A 16222-nucleotide genomic window follows, 5' to 3' on the forward strand; every position below is an offset into this window, starting at 1 on the left:
AAATGGGAATTGGGCATAGAGTAAGTGTTGCACCGCTCCGGGTCCCGCACACTGCGAATTGAAACGCGCAACCGGGGAAACCAAACGAAACGAAACCACAGCCAAAAAAGGAAGACCAAATGGCATAGATTAGGCGGGGCGTAGACAGCTCCACCCCTACACTTTAATTTGCCTAAAAGCCTGCAGACGCAGCAGACGAAATGCCAAGCGCGAAAATATGTAATCATTTGAAAATATTTTACAAATTGTGCGCCGAGCAGAGCGCCGCTTTCCAAATTGTAAACTTTCGCAGTCGGTTTCGGTGTAGGGGTGTAGGGGTTGGCAGCGGCACTGGAGTTGGGTGGGGGAGTAGACAAATAATAATTTTGTAATATGTATTTGCAACTGCTTATGCAACATTTTGAAATATGCAATGCTATAGAAATGGAAAAAATTGTATTTCCCGAAGGAACTTTGTGAGATAAAGCGATTTAATCGAGTTAAATGCAACGCGATGCCGCAAATATTGCATCTCCTTCCAAGGACAATTACATATAGTAGTTGAAGCGAGCCCCCGAGGCTCCTTCTTTCACTTGCCTTTCTAAGTTAAATGTAAGCACATATATTATGTATTGGCTCTTAGGCGTTTAAATGAATGACGTTTGGCAATCATACTACTTATATAGTACAGGCAATGCGTTTATATTCAATGAGCACTTAACTAATAATTAACATTTATGTAACACTTCATTAATATTTACTTTAAACTCAACTGCTTTTGATTTATTACGAAATTGCATACAATGCCGAATACCTCAAACAAACAATTAAAACTTTCATTTGAAACCGATCAAACTACTATATCAGCCAACTACCCCGACAAAATCAAATGTATCACGCTGTATCAACCGTTTTGACATTGAGGTAACAAAATTAAAAAACCAAAACCAAAATACATAATTAGCGATAACTTATGCTTTACAAATAATAATCAAATAAAACCACCATGAGTAGCTAAAAAAAAAAAATCAATGTACCCGAACAATAATTGTTAATGTAAAAATTGTAATTTGCTAGAACCTTGAATGTTGCACGCACTCTTAGAATTTTGAAAGAATAAAAATAAAATCCCATCGGCCAACGCAATTAAAAAGAAATTTACATTGGATATGTGTAATTTTTTTTATATTAAATTTACCCCCGTTTCATATATTTTGTGTTTAAATGAGCGCAAGTCATTTGTTGCACCTGTGCTTCCCATGCCTGGCCCATCAATCATTGGCCGAAGAGCTGGGAATAGGACGAAAAACGCACAACTACTGCACTTGGCGAGCAGTAAGCACATCTGTAGACACAAGTCCTTAATAGATATCACATAGTAGTATGCTGAAATACACTCACACTTACACTCCCACATGTGAGTGGGCTTAGCCCGCACCTAAACTTTGTTGGCTGCACAGCAGAGCAGAGCACAGTAAATTCCACACCCCTTCATCGCGAGGACGCGCCATTGAAATGTGTAGAAAAATATGCGAAAAATTGCAGACGATAAATTCTGCAGAGTCCCAAACACACACACACACACACATAAACACACACACATACACATAAACACACACACACAAAGACATATTGCACTGCATAGCTTCAGTCAGCCAAAGACCGGATTGCCTTTTTTTTTGGCATGGAGAAGGATAGACTGTCTGGCTGGCTCTAATAATGCCACGACGACGACAGCTGCAAGGATTCGCATCGCGGTAGCTGCAAGTGATGACAAATCGAAAATCTTCACGGCTTAGCGGCCGTCCGATAACTCTTCAGGGGAATTATCGTAAGCTTTGCCCAATCTGCAGAGAGGCACACTACGAGTCCTCGTCCCATACACTTTCAATAAATGTTTTTGGCCAGCTCGCATTCCTGTGAGCTGCAGCGGCGCAGAAGTTTCATTTGTATCTCTAATGTAAACATTTACAAACTCAACAATAAAATCACGGCTAAAGTTTTGGTGATATTGAGAAACTTTTCACATTCCGCACAAAGTCCCTAATACGCCCCCCAAGGTCTCAACGCCCGCAACACCCAGCCACCATCGAACGCCCACCCAAAGCGTTGTGTGCTCCGTTTCATTGTTGTTGCTGTTGTTATTGTTGTCTTGTTTTTGTGCAACTGAACCGTGTTGTTGCGCCAAAGTTTGGCTGCAAACGAAATAAATAATTAAATATGTTTCAAGGGTCCACAATCCGGCCGAATTTTAATTTGATTTCGTGATTTTCATCATGCATTTTGGTAGCACCTGTGAGTTAAGTATTTGATTCCCCCTGTATATATGCATAAAGTAATTGTTAAAACAGAAGTGTGTGTATTAAAAACACACACACACTCGTAGTTGTAGTAGCTACATATAAAATCGTGCATGTGTGCATTTAATAAAGAGAATCAAAACACACTTGCCTAAATCCATTCTAAACAGATTGATCCCCATGCCAAACCACAAACATGAAAACCAACTTAATGCTAAGCTAAGAACAATAGTTTGTAGCCTACACGTATATATTTTGAACATACTATCAACTATGCTCTTTCCAAGTTCGTCTACTTTATGTTTACACATTAAACAAAACCATTTGTGGCATTTCAGAGTCTACTATAAATATTGAAATATAAAATTATGAAAATTATTACTATTGACGAATAAATTGGAAATGCTTTGAATAGAAAAATGTGTTGCTTCGAAATCAGAATCAATACTCATTAATAACAACATTTGGAAAGAGCATATGTGCTTCGATGCCGCACCGTACCGCTTACATGCATCGGAAGTAATTCCTTTTATTTTATTATCCTCCATATTTAATGGCGAGGAATGGAAAATCAAATGCAATATGAGAACTTGACAGCCTCCATTGACAGTGGCAACAATTTGTGTCACTTAAGCAAACGACATTCACCAGCAATTTTCCATAATGTGGGGAGGAGAAACAGAAACAGAAACAAAATCATTTGTATATTTTATGCATTTCGCAACAACTTTATAAGCCAACATGCCGGGGGGGGGTACGGGATGGACCAATACCGAACCGAACTGGACTGGACTGGGCTGGACTGGCCTGGGCTGGGCTGGGCGGAATTGTTTGTGTACACAATGTAAGCCCATTACAAACAATCAGCGCCGAGTTGTCCGCTCGGCCCACTGCAAACAATTGCGGCATTGTCTGCCCTGAGATCTGTCTGTCTGCCTGGCTGTCTGTTTGTCTGTCCATTTTGTCCATCCTGTTCCTTTGCCTGTTTTCTGGTAAATAAAACAATAGCAGCTGCGAATGATATACACAGGGGGGCGGGGAGAAGAAAATTGGAAATATTCTCGGAATAACGCTTTGTGTACACAGGACAGCAAATTCCTGAGGAGATGTGATGAAGCAGGGCAGAAGAACAATTCAAGGTGTTATAAATACTACACATTTGTAAATTCAAAATCGTTTTTTTTTTATTAATTTTTAGGCGTAGAATACAAGTACAATGGGTGTTCAGAGTATCAAGCATAAGTACAAGTATGTCTGTAAATACATTTATAGAGATTAGTGCACTTTAATATTCATGTACAAGTGTATGTTTGGTCCTGAAATGCTAAACCTAAATGTAAACACATATTTATTTGCAGGCCTGATCTAAATATATATAAAAATATAAAGAAAACCGGCCCCAGTAGCTTTTAGAATTCCCTTATTATTGTTTAACTTGAATATTTCATTTTAGTTTTCTAATTGCAATATGCGACGACGTAGCTGGAAATATTTCCAAAAACTTCTTCTTTACTAATCCGATCTCTGTTAAACTTTCTGCAGGCGCAATGGAACCTCCAGTACGACATCAGAGCCGCTGCGCCCCAATCTTGATGGTAGCCATCATCTGCAGGAGTACACGTACAAAAAGATAACAGCTTGCGACGTCTGCTCACAGATACTGAGAGGTGTGTATTGTCCAGAATTAGCAACGCCCCATATAGTTATATACTTGTAATTGTACGCATCCAATATTTAGGACACACACGTCAGGGCTTACGCTGTCGCATTTGCAAGTTGAATGCCCATGGAGATTGCGCCCCCAACTTGCCGCGATGTCAGCCCAAACAGAAGCTACTGCGTCGCCAGAAGAGCACCTCGGAGTTGGAGAATCGTGTCGATATCGAGGAAGAAAGTAAGTGTTTTGCATGCATCCGCACAATCCCCACATATCGAATGAGACGCTTTCTAGCGAGCATTGAGTCGAGAAATTAACAACTAATTAACAAATACCTTCCCAGGCGCCAATCTGTACTACTTGCTTGTATATATGTATATACTATAGTATGTATACACTCGTGTACATGCCATACTAGCAACAGACCTTTTCAGTATTAATAGCTAACAATCTCTTGTGTACGTATACCCATAGAAATAAATACTAAAAATAGGTGCTACAATAAACTGGGGCTAGTTATACACCTATTTGTCTCTAACCAACCGAAGATTTCGCAATTCTGGCCTTGAAGCGCATTTGCATGCATCCACAACATATTATAGTATAGTATATCTGTGTATATGTTGCAATCATGACAGTAACAATGACAAGACCATTTCATATTTCTATCTCTGTGCACAAGAATATATGTGTGGACATGATCGCCCCCCACTCCTCGCTTCCTCGTCTCATTGCATAAGAATGCATGATGTGTCCAAAGTCTGAGAAAAGAAAATAAGCACTTTGCTTGCACTTGCTGCGAACATTGGCCAGCACTTTTGGCCATCCTGGTTATGGGTAGGTAACGTGATTGCAGCAGCTGTGACTGGCATCTTCGGTGCTGGTGACAAGTCGACAGGAATGACTTGACTTAACAGCGATATTATTGCACTCGTGGGCCATAACAATGGTGGCAATTGTGCAGAGCAGCCATTTGGAGACTGTGCGAGGGAATTTTCGCTTTCTTTCAATTGTTATCTTCTATTTGATTTCATTTTATGGCGCATCAATTTTTCCACAAACTGTTGTTGCGATGAGGGATCTAAACTGTTTATTGTTTACTCAACTAATAAACGAATGGCAACACACACAAAGACAAGTTCAGGTCACCTGAAGGGTATTGGGTATTATAAGCACAAGTTTATGTTAACACAAAGGCTTTCCATTTGACGTATAATGCCTCAATAAACTTATACAATCCTTTTCCTTAATATATACGTATTAAAAAAAAATAAAAACAAAACCTAAGCATCGCCACAGGAGTCTGTTAGTCCCCAAAAAGAAACCGCAACCGAAGATCAAGTACATAGCACAAATCTGCTTAATGTGCCCAATAGGAAGTTCCGTCAAAAGACGCCATTCATCGACCGCATTACGCAACTAGGTACCCAAGTATTGTATTGTATCCGCAAGATACTTTATTGCCATGCGCTTGAGTTTTATTAATTTTTGATTTTTGATCCGTTCTGCAATTATTGACTGTTGCGCTTGGCTTCACATAATTAGCGATACAAGAAAGTAAACAAGCTACTACTCGTACTACAACAAGCAAATACTCGTAATAATCAGTCAACACGTACACACACACACACACAGACACACACACACACACACAATATATACTAAGCACAACAAAAGGGGCAACTGAAGAAAATTTATACACAAGGTATTGCAATTACTAACTGAACAATCGAAGCTCATATGTATACTCCATTCAAAACATCCTCTTCGTAAAATAATTTACAGAGCTTACTAGAAACTAGGAAAAAATTTATAGCTTTCTTCAACTCTAATGAGAATATTTTCCCCCAATATTTGACAAATCTTTGAACCAACGAAAAAGGTCATAAGTTTTGATTCTTTAAACAATGTCATTATTTTTCCAACAATAATCATTCCAGAATGTTTCTCAGTAAATCGAAAGCTGAAAACTTAGTAAGCAACTAAAACTTAACTTAATTCAGCAAAAAAACAGATATTTTATAATTCGAATAAGATTATAATTCTTTAGTCGTAGAAATTATACATCTCTCTGTCTGTTTGTCAATCTCACAAACAAAGATTAAGCTTTCATAAGCAGTTTTTTTTAATAAAGAAATAATTGGTCTGGAAAAGCACAAATTTAATGCAGCCTCCTTAATACCTTCCTTGAAAGCTAAGAAAAAGTAGGTAGTCGCTTTAAAATTCTTTCTCAAAATATAATGAAAAAGAAGTAACGCTGTGGTCAGCCAAGTTTATTAAAAATTTCCCGAGTAATAGGAATAACCATGGGCGGAGCTGTTGCTTTTTAAAATTTATAAAATCATGCAGTTGCTTTGATGAGCTTCAAAGCTTACGAAGTTGGATGAATTTTCAATGAGTATACAAACCAATCTGACCGATTTTATGTTAATTTACATTACTAGTTACATCATGCAGTGCAAAACTGAGATTAAATCGTAGTGGAGCATGCTAAAGAGATAAAAATCAGTAACTCTATATGATAAACATATTGTATAGTACGATTGGCTACATCGTAGGATCAGCAATTAAATGCTTACATATCAATAGTTTCTAATTTCTATTTTGTTCAACCAGCAACCTTTATGCGGGTACTGTAAGAGTTGGGTAAACAAGTATAGTGTTTGCCTTTTGTTCTTCTCACATATATTTACTAAACACACATACTACTATATACAACTAGATGTACAAATTATTCTAGCATTAGTCTAATCACGTCAAGAGCCAAGCATCGTATATCGCATATCGCGCAACTAACTCATGATCGTCCACTGAGTGGGCGACAATACTCGACTAATGACCATTTTGAAACACTTGCATAAAACAGCGATAAATACACAATCGATTCGAGTGAGCCACCAAATTAGCGAAATGTCAAATTAATTCCCTAGTCCTACCCCCCAAGAAATGAAAAGAAGAAGATTGCCAAAGGCCATTCCAATGCATTTATAAGCCCCATTAGTAATCGATCAACCACTTGCCCAACCTAACTAATGCACCTTAATGCACATCATCTGCCGCATATTTAAAATTCAAAAACCAAAAATCAAATTGAAAAAAAATACTGGCCACCACCGCCCACCACGTCCACCGTGTCGTACGTCCTTCACCGCCAATTGTCAACTCCTACGGCACTCTGTGTAATTCAACTAAAAAGAAATTACCGAAATCGATCAAATTTATCGTGTGCTGAAACAAGCCGGCGAACTCAAATCCGGGCATATTACAGCCGCCGACAAATCCGTCCAGGGCAAAACGTTGGATGGCAGCGTTGGAGCTCCAGCCATGGTCCCTGGTGCACCATCTGCAGGTGGAGGAGGAGGAGTAGCAGCAGCAGCAGCAGCAGCAGCAATAGCCACAGCACCGCCACCGGCAACTGGCACTGAGATACCCATCGTGAATGTGTCCGAGACCGTCGGAACACAGGAACAGCGCAGCCTGGCAGCCGTCGCCCAGGCAGCGGCCGCTCGGGCCGGCCGTGGTGTGCGGCCCCCACCAGTGGCCATGCCCATACTGGGCGTGCAACTGCAACAACAGGAGCTGCAACAGCAACGTGGCGGTCTGCCGGTGCCCACACAAGATATCTCTAGTAGCTCAGGTCCGCATTAACTCAAAAGATAATTGCAACAGTGTAGCTTGTTGTTGCGCTCTCTTTCTCTCTCTCTCTCTCTCTCTCTATCTATCTCTCTTTCTCTCCTCTTTTCATGTTGCTCATGTTCTGTTTTCTTGCTTTTATTCAATTTATTTGACATTTTTATGGTTTGTGGCTTCGGTTTCCTTCAACCCCACCCCCCCACCACACTCGCTCTCTAAATCTATCTGTCAGCTCCCAGCAAAAAAAAAAAAAAAAAAGAAAAAAATGAATAAAAAACTACATTTATTTACTAGTGCCCCCAGAGTACAAAGGACACGCAGTGCCAACTAGTCCCCTCTTTATTTCTGCCAATTTATTTCATTTTCGTTCAAATACAAGAACCCAACCGTAAAGTTGCAAGTAATACTATCACTAAATGCCGAGCCACCCTCTGCCACCCTCTGCCACCACCCTGCCACCACCTTGCCACAACCTTGTCACTCACAACGACACACAAACATTACAAGCAGTAGCAGTGGCATCAACCACAAAACGCATAAATACACTACACACAACCGTACACACTCATACTTACAAGTATATTAGCGATAAACATATACTAGCTGAGACCTTTAATATACATATATAAGCTCGTATTTCACCCAACTCTGGTAAATGCTGTTCCTGCACCTATTCTCGCTAAGTAGCGCCTAGTTAGTTGATATTAAATGCTTACAGAATCTAGTATACTCACACAGACATACTCAACAATTCTACAGATACTCGTACTATGCTCCCCTAATCGTAATTGCTAATTGATTTTAAGATCGTTTGCCTGTTTCAAATTCAAATCGCTGCTCCTGCTCCCACTCCCACTAGACTGAAGGTGTTTGCAGTGATTGATTTCGATTTGGAACACCACCATTCACACTAGTCACACACTCGTTCTACTTAGATACTACTATTCGTGCGTAAAATCGAATGCATTTTGTGTAAATAATCTACAGATATATGCTCGTCTAAACACACACACACACACATAAATATACGCGGTTTCTTTTGAAACTGTACTCGTAAGCTTACTGCATAGCTGCTGCCATATCCTAGATTTTGTATTGGGCTTGAGGCCGACTTGTATTTAGTTGACTCGTACTCGTACTCGTACTCATATAGTATTATGCCTATGCTTTACATGCAACATCATTTTTGTATTTAACTACTCGTGCATATTTATCTACATAGATTGAAACGACTTGTAGTGAAAAAGTCAATTTCGAACTTACTCGTATCCTGCTCTACGTACTCTGCTTCTACTCTGCTCTTTCCCCATTCACATTCCAACATTCAATTTCAATTAATTAGGTCAACTCTTAAGCCTGGTGGCCTTGATGCACTGAAAATTAAAAAATATACATATACATACACGTATATATATATATATATATATATATATATATATGTACGTATTCATTTAAATATTAAAACGAGGACAAACTCTCCCGCCCGCTCTCCCACCTCCTCATCTGACTGATATTACACGGTCGGCCCTGTCTGAGCCGCCATAGCTTAACATCAATTATTAATATTGCGTGACAAACATTTCCTGACCACCACTAGCACCAACACAAACAACTTTTCCTTCCACCCATTAGGCGTTTTTGTTCATATAGTGCAATCGGGTTGGAACTCCACATCCACAAGGGTGTGGGTGGAGAACTAACATCACCGCCGGCAAGACATGCGACACTTATTTTGGGATACTTATCGATTTATGCTCTAGGCCTACCACACTCGTATGTTGTCCTGAAGCGCCGCAAAAGTGTCACACAACTTGCCCGCAGCCACGCCCACAATAACCCCGAACACCTCCCATGCTCTAACACTAAGTTATGGTATTATATTGTCCATAATACTTAGTGGGAGGCCATCCCACTATTTTGTTCAGTAAATCGTGTCAGAAAATAAGAAATGACGTTCTCTCAGCTTACACACAATTTTTACCCAAAGAAAAACAATGTATATTTAAATATCTTTTGTATATATAATTAAATACTTATTTTAAAGGTTATACAATAAATGTATCTCCAAAATAACTATTAATTATTAATTCAAAGACTCTACAAAGTAATTATTTGAAGAAGAATTAAAGAATTGCAAATCTAAATCTAATTATCAACATTACTATATTTTTTATAAATACTTATATTTTTTCTTATTTATTATTTTATTATGAATCCGCCTGCAGATGAAGGCCATAACATACCAGTTATATACTTATTACGAATATAAAGTTTAATTTACAAACGCATGAGAGTATACTTGTACTTGGTCTTCAAAATTAAACTATATTCTTCACATAAAATTATTTCTAGCGAATATCCCATGTACTCGTAGTAATTATTTAGAAAGATTTTCATATACTCTATGCTTTTAAGAGTACTATTCTCTCCCTCTTGGCTTTAAAGTTGTCCGATAAATAAAAGAACAACTGTTATTTTTGGTTTTTTCTAATCATAACACTAAGTACATTCAAAATTATTCTTAGCAATATAAATCTAAATATTTTGTCTTCCAATGCATTGTACTTTTCATTTATTTACTTTCCGATGTCAGGGCTAGTTTTTTTATCCTAATTGTTATTCGACTTTTTTCGTAAATTTAATTCTTCTACTTATTGGCGAACACCCTTTCCTAATCTTTTCATTTATACTCGTACATATTTGATAACCAACTTATGTATTAAAGAAACTATTTCTTCTTATAAACAAAATATTCTTACAAGTAGTCTTTTCTTTGGGTAAACATTATCGATTTAACAAAAAGGCACTTAAATAATATTTTATTTTTAATTCGGGAAAACATTTCCTTTCCATTAATGCTTAAAATACATCATTCCAATAATTTGAAGATCTTGACAGCTTGAACAGACAAGTGAGCCAAAATTTAAGCATGTGCTTCCTAATTGACAATGCAGTGACAGAATGTTGTATGTCCACTGGTGTTAGTTGCAACACTCTATTCAGTGGTTGTTGTTGTTGGTGGGCAGGCCGTGCCACTTCTCTCAGTGCCGCAGCAACCGCACGGACTGCGACTCTGACTGCACTCGCTTGTGGTCGACAGACACATGCTCGTATGTATTCCAATTAGGAGAGTGCAAATGCAGCACTCGATAAGCGCTGATTGATTAGCGCAGCCGTTGCCATTTGTGGCATCATTAGCAGGGCCACCCCCAGCCACAAATGGTGGCACGACATTGTTTGATGTGCTGTCTCTGTCTCTGTCCCTGTCTCTGAGGCCGCTCTGACTGCCAAATACACATGTGTTTTAAATGAGAGCGGCTAACCAATGGTCTAACTTGAATTTAAATTGGATATTTGAGGTGAAAATTGGCAGATTAGGCTCTAGAGTCTAGACTAAATAGGACTTAAAGGTTGTTAAAGGTTCAGCTCGACAATTTACTTGCTGGAAATATTTGTATATCTGTAAGTGAAGAACATTTACTGCTTAGTTCATATGGGCGTTGTGACTGAAACAAAAGCGTTATTTGAATTACTGATGGGGCGTACAAAAGCTCATACAAGTATGTGTCAGCAACTCTTGCCCACACATTGTAGTTGTGCTTTTACTGCAATTAAAGGACAAAACCAAAAATTACTAATTACAATTATTCAAAATTAACACACACAAAAATGTTTTCTCGTGTCATCTTTTTTACAATTTTTGTTTTGCTTGCTGGCTAAAAACTAAAACTAATCCAAAACTAAATCGAAAACAACAACTACTACAAATATATAAAAACACAACAATCAATCGAATGCAATGAAAACTTCAATATGCAAAAACATGCTCAATTGATCGATCAAAGACCAGCGATACAGCGCACAATTCGCGACCGTGTCGACCATGTCCTCATCGGCATATATCAGCAGTGGCTTTGGCATTAACTACTACACGGCAACGGCATTGAAACAGCAGCAGCAGCAGCAGCAGCAGCAACAACAACCAACAGCAACAGCAACAACAACAGCAGTAGCAGCAGCATCAGCAGCAGCAGCAGCATTGCAAAAGCAACAATCGCTGGGCTACTTACCACAAGCCTCGCCTCTGCATCAGCAACAACAACAACAGCTCCAGCAACAGGCACCGCAGCTGCCGCCGGTCTATATGCAGAGTGATCCTGGAGTGCGACGTCGTTTGTTTGCCGGCTTTCGTCCTTTGTCCGGATTCGGGCGCCTGCGGCAGCAGCGCTCCTCGCAGCATCGATCAATCTCATTGCCAGAAAGTAATTACGTGACATACCACCATCAATACAACTACCACCTTAACCACCTTAACCACCACCACCACCACAGCTACAAAAACCACTGTAATACACCTTCTCCTCCCCGCCACAATCGTACAACTCGTTCAATCATCGATTTGTACTGCTACAAAGCGTTTGATAACAACAACATCAAAAAGTACATCAACAATCTAAACACTGCTAGTGCTTCTTCTTCTTGTTCTTTTAAAACATCATCAACAACAACAACAACAACAAATTCTCCAATATCAATAGCAACAACAACAACAACTTCATCATCAACAAAACCAACAACAACAACAACAACTTCAACCAGTTCTCTTTGGAATAGTACTGCATTTAATTCCAATCAATAATAGTTACTAACTAGCTGTTCTGCTCTCGATGTTGTTTTAAAAGCCTGCCTGCGCCTGCCAAACATCCAACCAAATGTTGCTTGTACCAGCAAGAGTGCATTTTTTGTATGTGTGTGTGTGTGTGTGTGTTTCTAAATGTTTTTTAAATGTTTTCACCACCACCAGCCAACCACCCTCCCTCCAGTACACCTCCAGCACAATCTTAGGTATCTAGTTACCCTCGATGAGCCCCTTCGCAAGCACTCGACAATATACTTACAACTATAATGTGAGGAGATGTCATTTAACGCCCTCAGATTTTATAAACGCATACCCCACATTGTTTGGCTCGAGCTCCTCTTCCTCTTGAGGGGTTTCTTAGCTTAAGCACATATTAAACAATGAAATCGCCAATTAGTCTTAACCCAGTTTACACTTCGGAAAAATTGCTCATTTCCGCTTCAAAGCGAGCGCTGCACATTTCTAGACTTGCCCAACCAGCAGCAACAACAACAATCTGTTCGCATAACTTGTATGCATGGACGAGTTCTTTGTGGTCCAGCAATGTAAACGCGCACCACCCCACGCCACCCGCCACGCACCACCCACCACCCACCACCCACCATTCACCGTCCACTGTGACGGTGGCAAACAAAGCAGCTTCATTTTCATGAGGACGCGAAAAGCGCAGTAAACTAAAGAAACTTGCACTTGGATGTTAAGTAAGTGGCTAGCGCTGGACTGGGCTGGACTGGGCTGGGCTGGGTTGGGTTGGGTTTGGGTATGCCGTGTAAATTACAGCCACTGTCAACTATTGTGTAAAAAATGCCGGAAGAACATAAACTGAAGCAACGAACAGTTCCGAGAGGATGCAGCATAAGAATTTGGTGACCCCTTTGAGTGTGTGGCATGTGGAAATGATGCATGACTAGCTGTAAGTTCTCACACCAGCTCATGTGCGTAACTCTACAGAACTTTTCGGCAATTTCATTCATATTTAATGCGAATGCTTCAGTTCTACTTTATTATATATAAGAAAAAAAGTTGTCTTAAGACTAGAACGGTCGACCATGTACAAGATTTAGTGTTCTTATAACTTTTTGGTAACTAACTCAGTGGGTACTTTTGTTGGTGCTGCGTTCTGTCTCTGAGCCCGCCACAGAAATTCCGCATTACACCACCACCACCGCCACCGCCACCGCCACCGCCACCATCGTCACCCCAATCACACCATCACCATCACCACCACAACCACCTACTTACAAGGCCGAACGTAATTATGCTAAAAATTGTTGTGCCACATTTTTTCCATTGCTCCTTCTAGTTGTTTTTGTTGCATGCCCTTCTTGTTGGTGCTCCTTCCGGCAACTGGCCGCAGAAGTTAGCGGCGTCTGTGGCCTGCTGTCTGTACTTACATATTTTTGTAAGATTATTTTTCTGCTCTATTACTTTTGTCGGGGCTATAACAGCCAGCCCAGCCAACAGCCAACAGCCAAGAGCCAAGAGCCAGTCAGGCCAGACAGCTCAGATCCATTTTTTTTCCTTCTCTTGTCTTTTTTTGGGGTTTTTTTTCTTTTCTCCTCTGGTTTATGCATGAACATTACAGGCATCAACTTAAAGTTTCACATCTTTGGTTCGTCTTCATTTAACTTAATTAGATTTAATTCGCCTTGCTTTTGTGCCCCATTTAGTCGCTGAGTTTGCATGAATCCGCCATTTCTCTTGCTCCGCCTTCTTCCCCTCGACCGCGCAATGATTTTGATCGATGTACTCTAACAGAAAAGGCGCCGGAATGCGAAACTGCTGTACTAAAACCAAATCCGAAACTAAAACATAACAAACTGAAACTAAAACCAACTGCTGCCTCGCTGAGCTCACAGATACACTGCGTGTACCTTAAATATGAATTACAAAAAATATTTCACATTGCAAATATTCCGAAACAGCAAATGCCGGAGATACACACACTAAGAATGCGCGTCCCTTCGGCGAGCCACTGATGCTAAGCAGAAAATTTCAGAAGAACTACCAGCCGGATAAATGATAGTCGACACGTGCTGAACAACAACTGAAGAGCGACAACAATGATAACAACAACAACAACAACAACAATGTTTACCCATATTGCGTCGAGACACTAGAATATCGGCATATGTTTTCGATTTTTTTATTCGTCATTTCTTTACTCTTTGTACATACAAATTTAGGGCTTCTAAGCAAACTACTTATTTCAAGTCATGATAATTTTCAATATAGAAAGTACCCTTTCACCAGCCCACCATCTAAGCACCTAACCACCTAACCACCTAACCTCTAGCCATTCAAACTACTTACATATGTATGTATGGGTAGGTGCAAAAAGTCCCCCCATAATTATGTATTCTGTAACCCGAAACACCGACTAACACACAGCACAGTATATTAAGCGTAAATAATTGTAAACAATTTGTATTCACATACTCGTACTCGTATTCGTATTCGTACTCGTATTTATTATTTCAATTTTATTGCAATGTGTAGCATGAAGTTTTGTGAATAAATTTAATGCAATCCCAATCGCAATCGCTACATTAAATAAAATTGAGAAACATTAGTTAATTAATTTAGTTTTTGCATATTTATGTGCGTATGAATGTTCGTATAAGTGTTGTAAATATGGCGAAACAAAACAAAAATAAAATGTAAACGAAAACTACTCTTCTTATTTCTTTTGAAAAGACAAAAACAAAAAACAAGGAAATCAATAATTCACTTTAATGATGGACTATTTTATTGAATAATTTTTGCACCTACTTATTATTGAACGTGAATGTTTAGTATGACCTTAGAATGCTTTACAAGTAAATACCTCTCACATCTTCAAATTACTTACAATCAATTACCATTTAGACAAAACCTACGCTGATTAGGCCAATTGATCTTGGGCCAAGAGGTCGCTAAATTCTACAGAGTCTCTACTCACTCTAAATACTCTACACTCCACACACCACAAACCGGACTCGAGACCCACACACACACACCCACACCCACACACTCACACGCACACACAGAAAACAGAAAACAGCACACGCTGTCTCTTTCTTGTGTTCAGTGTTGCTCTTTTTGCAAATGTCTTTCTATCTCTGTCCTTAGGACTAATGTTCAAAAGGAACTAAATGTTTATAGTTTTTCCTTTACGTTTCCGATTTAGCTCGAGAAGCTAAAATTTTGATTTTGTTCTAGAATGTAGTTGCCTAGCTAATGAGTTGTGAGCCAATCGAAATTAAAACAAATTTCTTTTTCATATTTTATGCTATTTTCTAAAAAATACAAATAATAAAAAAAAAACAAAAAAAAATCCAATCCAATTCGATATCGAAATCCAAATCCAAATGTGTATGTTGCGTCATCGTCTGCAAAATCCACAACAAACACGACCACACATCAACCAACAACAACCAAACCAAACACGTTATTCCCGATTTTGAATAACAATAACATCATGAACAACAACAATAACAACAACAGCACCGCATTCACCGCGACGTCAAAAGTTGAACTTACGCATGAAATCCCTGAGCTTGGACTCACCCGAATCCTCGGAGTTGCACGGTCAATTCAGACGCCGCCAGCCGCCTATCACAGGCGCCTCAACATCGGCCGGCTACTATCATGGCGGTTCGGGAGGCCATCTCGAGCACAGCACTCCACCATCGAACAACAGCCGCCTCCATTGTAAGTAGTAACCCACTACCTGCGTACAAATGCTCCGTGCTGCACCTAACCTAACTCTCAAAACCCAAAACGGGCACGTCTTATCTTCAACACCACCTAATTGTAACCCCACCCACCAACTTAACAGTCTTAAAGCCATCATACAAGTATACTGGTACCTATGTATCTATAGGGGTCACCAACAACATAGATGAGGTCAACAGAGTATCCAAGGCAGATGAGGCCAAGTTCCCCAACATTTCCAACTTCAACAGTCATCCAGCACAATTCACTCTAAATGCATAATGTTTGTTTGATCTAGTAACGCTTATTTTGTAAATA

At 39.5% G+C, this 16222-nt stretch overlaps 1 protein-coding gene across 4 annotated transcripts in view; it reads left to right on the forward strand.

Annotated features, from left to right (window-relative positions):
- The window catches only part of LOC115634020 (rho GTPase-activating protein gacJ), a 121362-nt gene that overhangs the window by 100658 nt on the left and 4482 nt on the right, over positions 1-16222 (forward strand). For 2 of the 4 annotated variants that reach the window (XM_030531546.1, XM_030531547.1), the window contains exons 11-12: positions 3822-3946; positions 4018-4173. In XM_030531546.1, coding sequence (XP_030387406.1) covers positions 3822-3946; positions 4018-4173 — 281 coding nt within the window. Of the gene's footprint in view, positions 1-3821; positions 3947-4017; positions 4174-14133; positions 14883-15694; positions 16038-16222 lie in introns of those variants that run through there. The other 2 variants (XM_030531548.1, XM_030531549.1) reach the window with 2 other exon arrangements.

Source organism: Scaptodrosophila lebanonensis, unplaced genomic scaffold (assembly GCF_003285725.1).
Source record: "Scaptodrosophila lebanonensis strain 11010-0011.00,11010-0021.00 unplaced genomic scaffold, SlebRS2 tig00000001-arrow-pilon, whole genome shotgun sequence".
In the NCBI taxonomy this organism is placed as follows: Eukaryota; Metazoa; Arthropoda; class Insecta; order Diptera; family Drosophilidae; genus Scaptodrosophila; species Scaptodrosophila lebanonensis.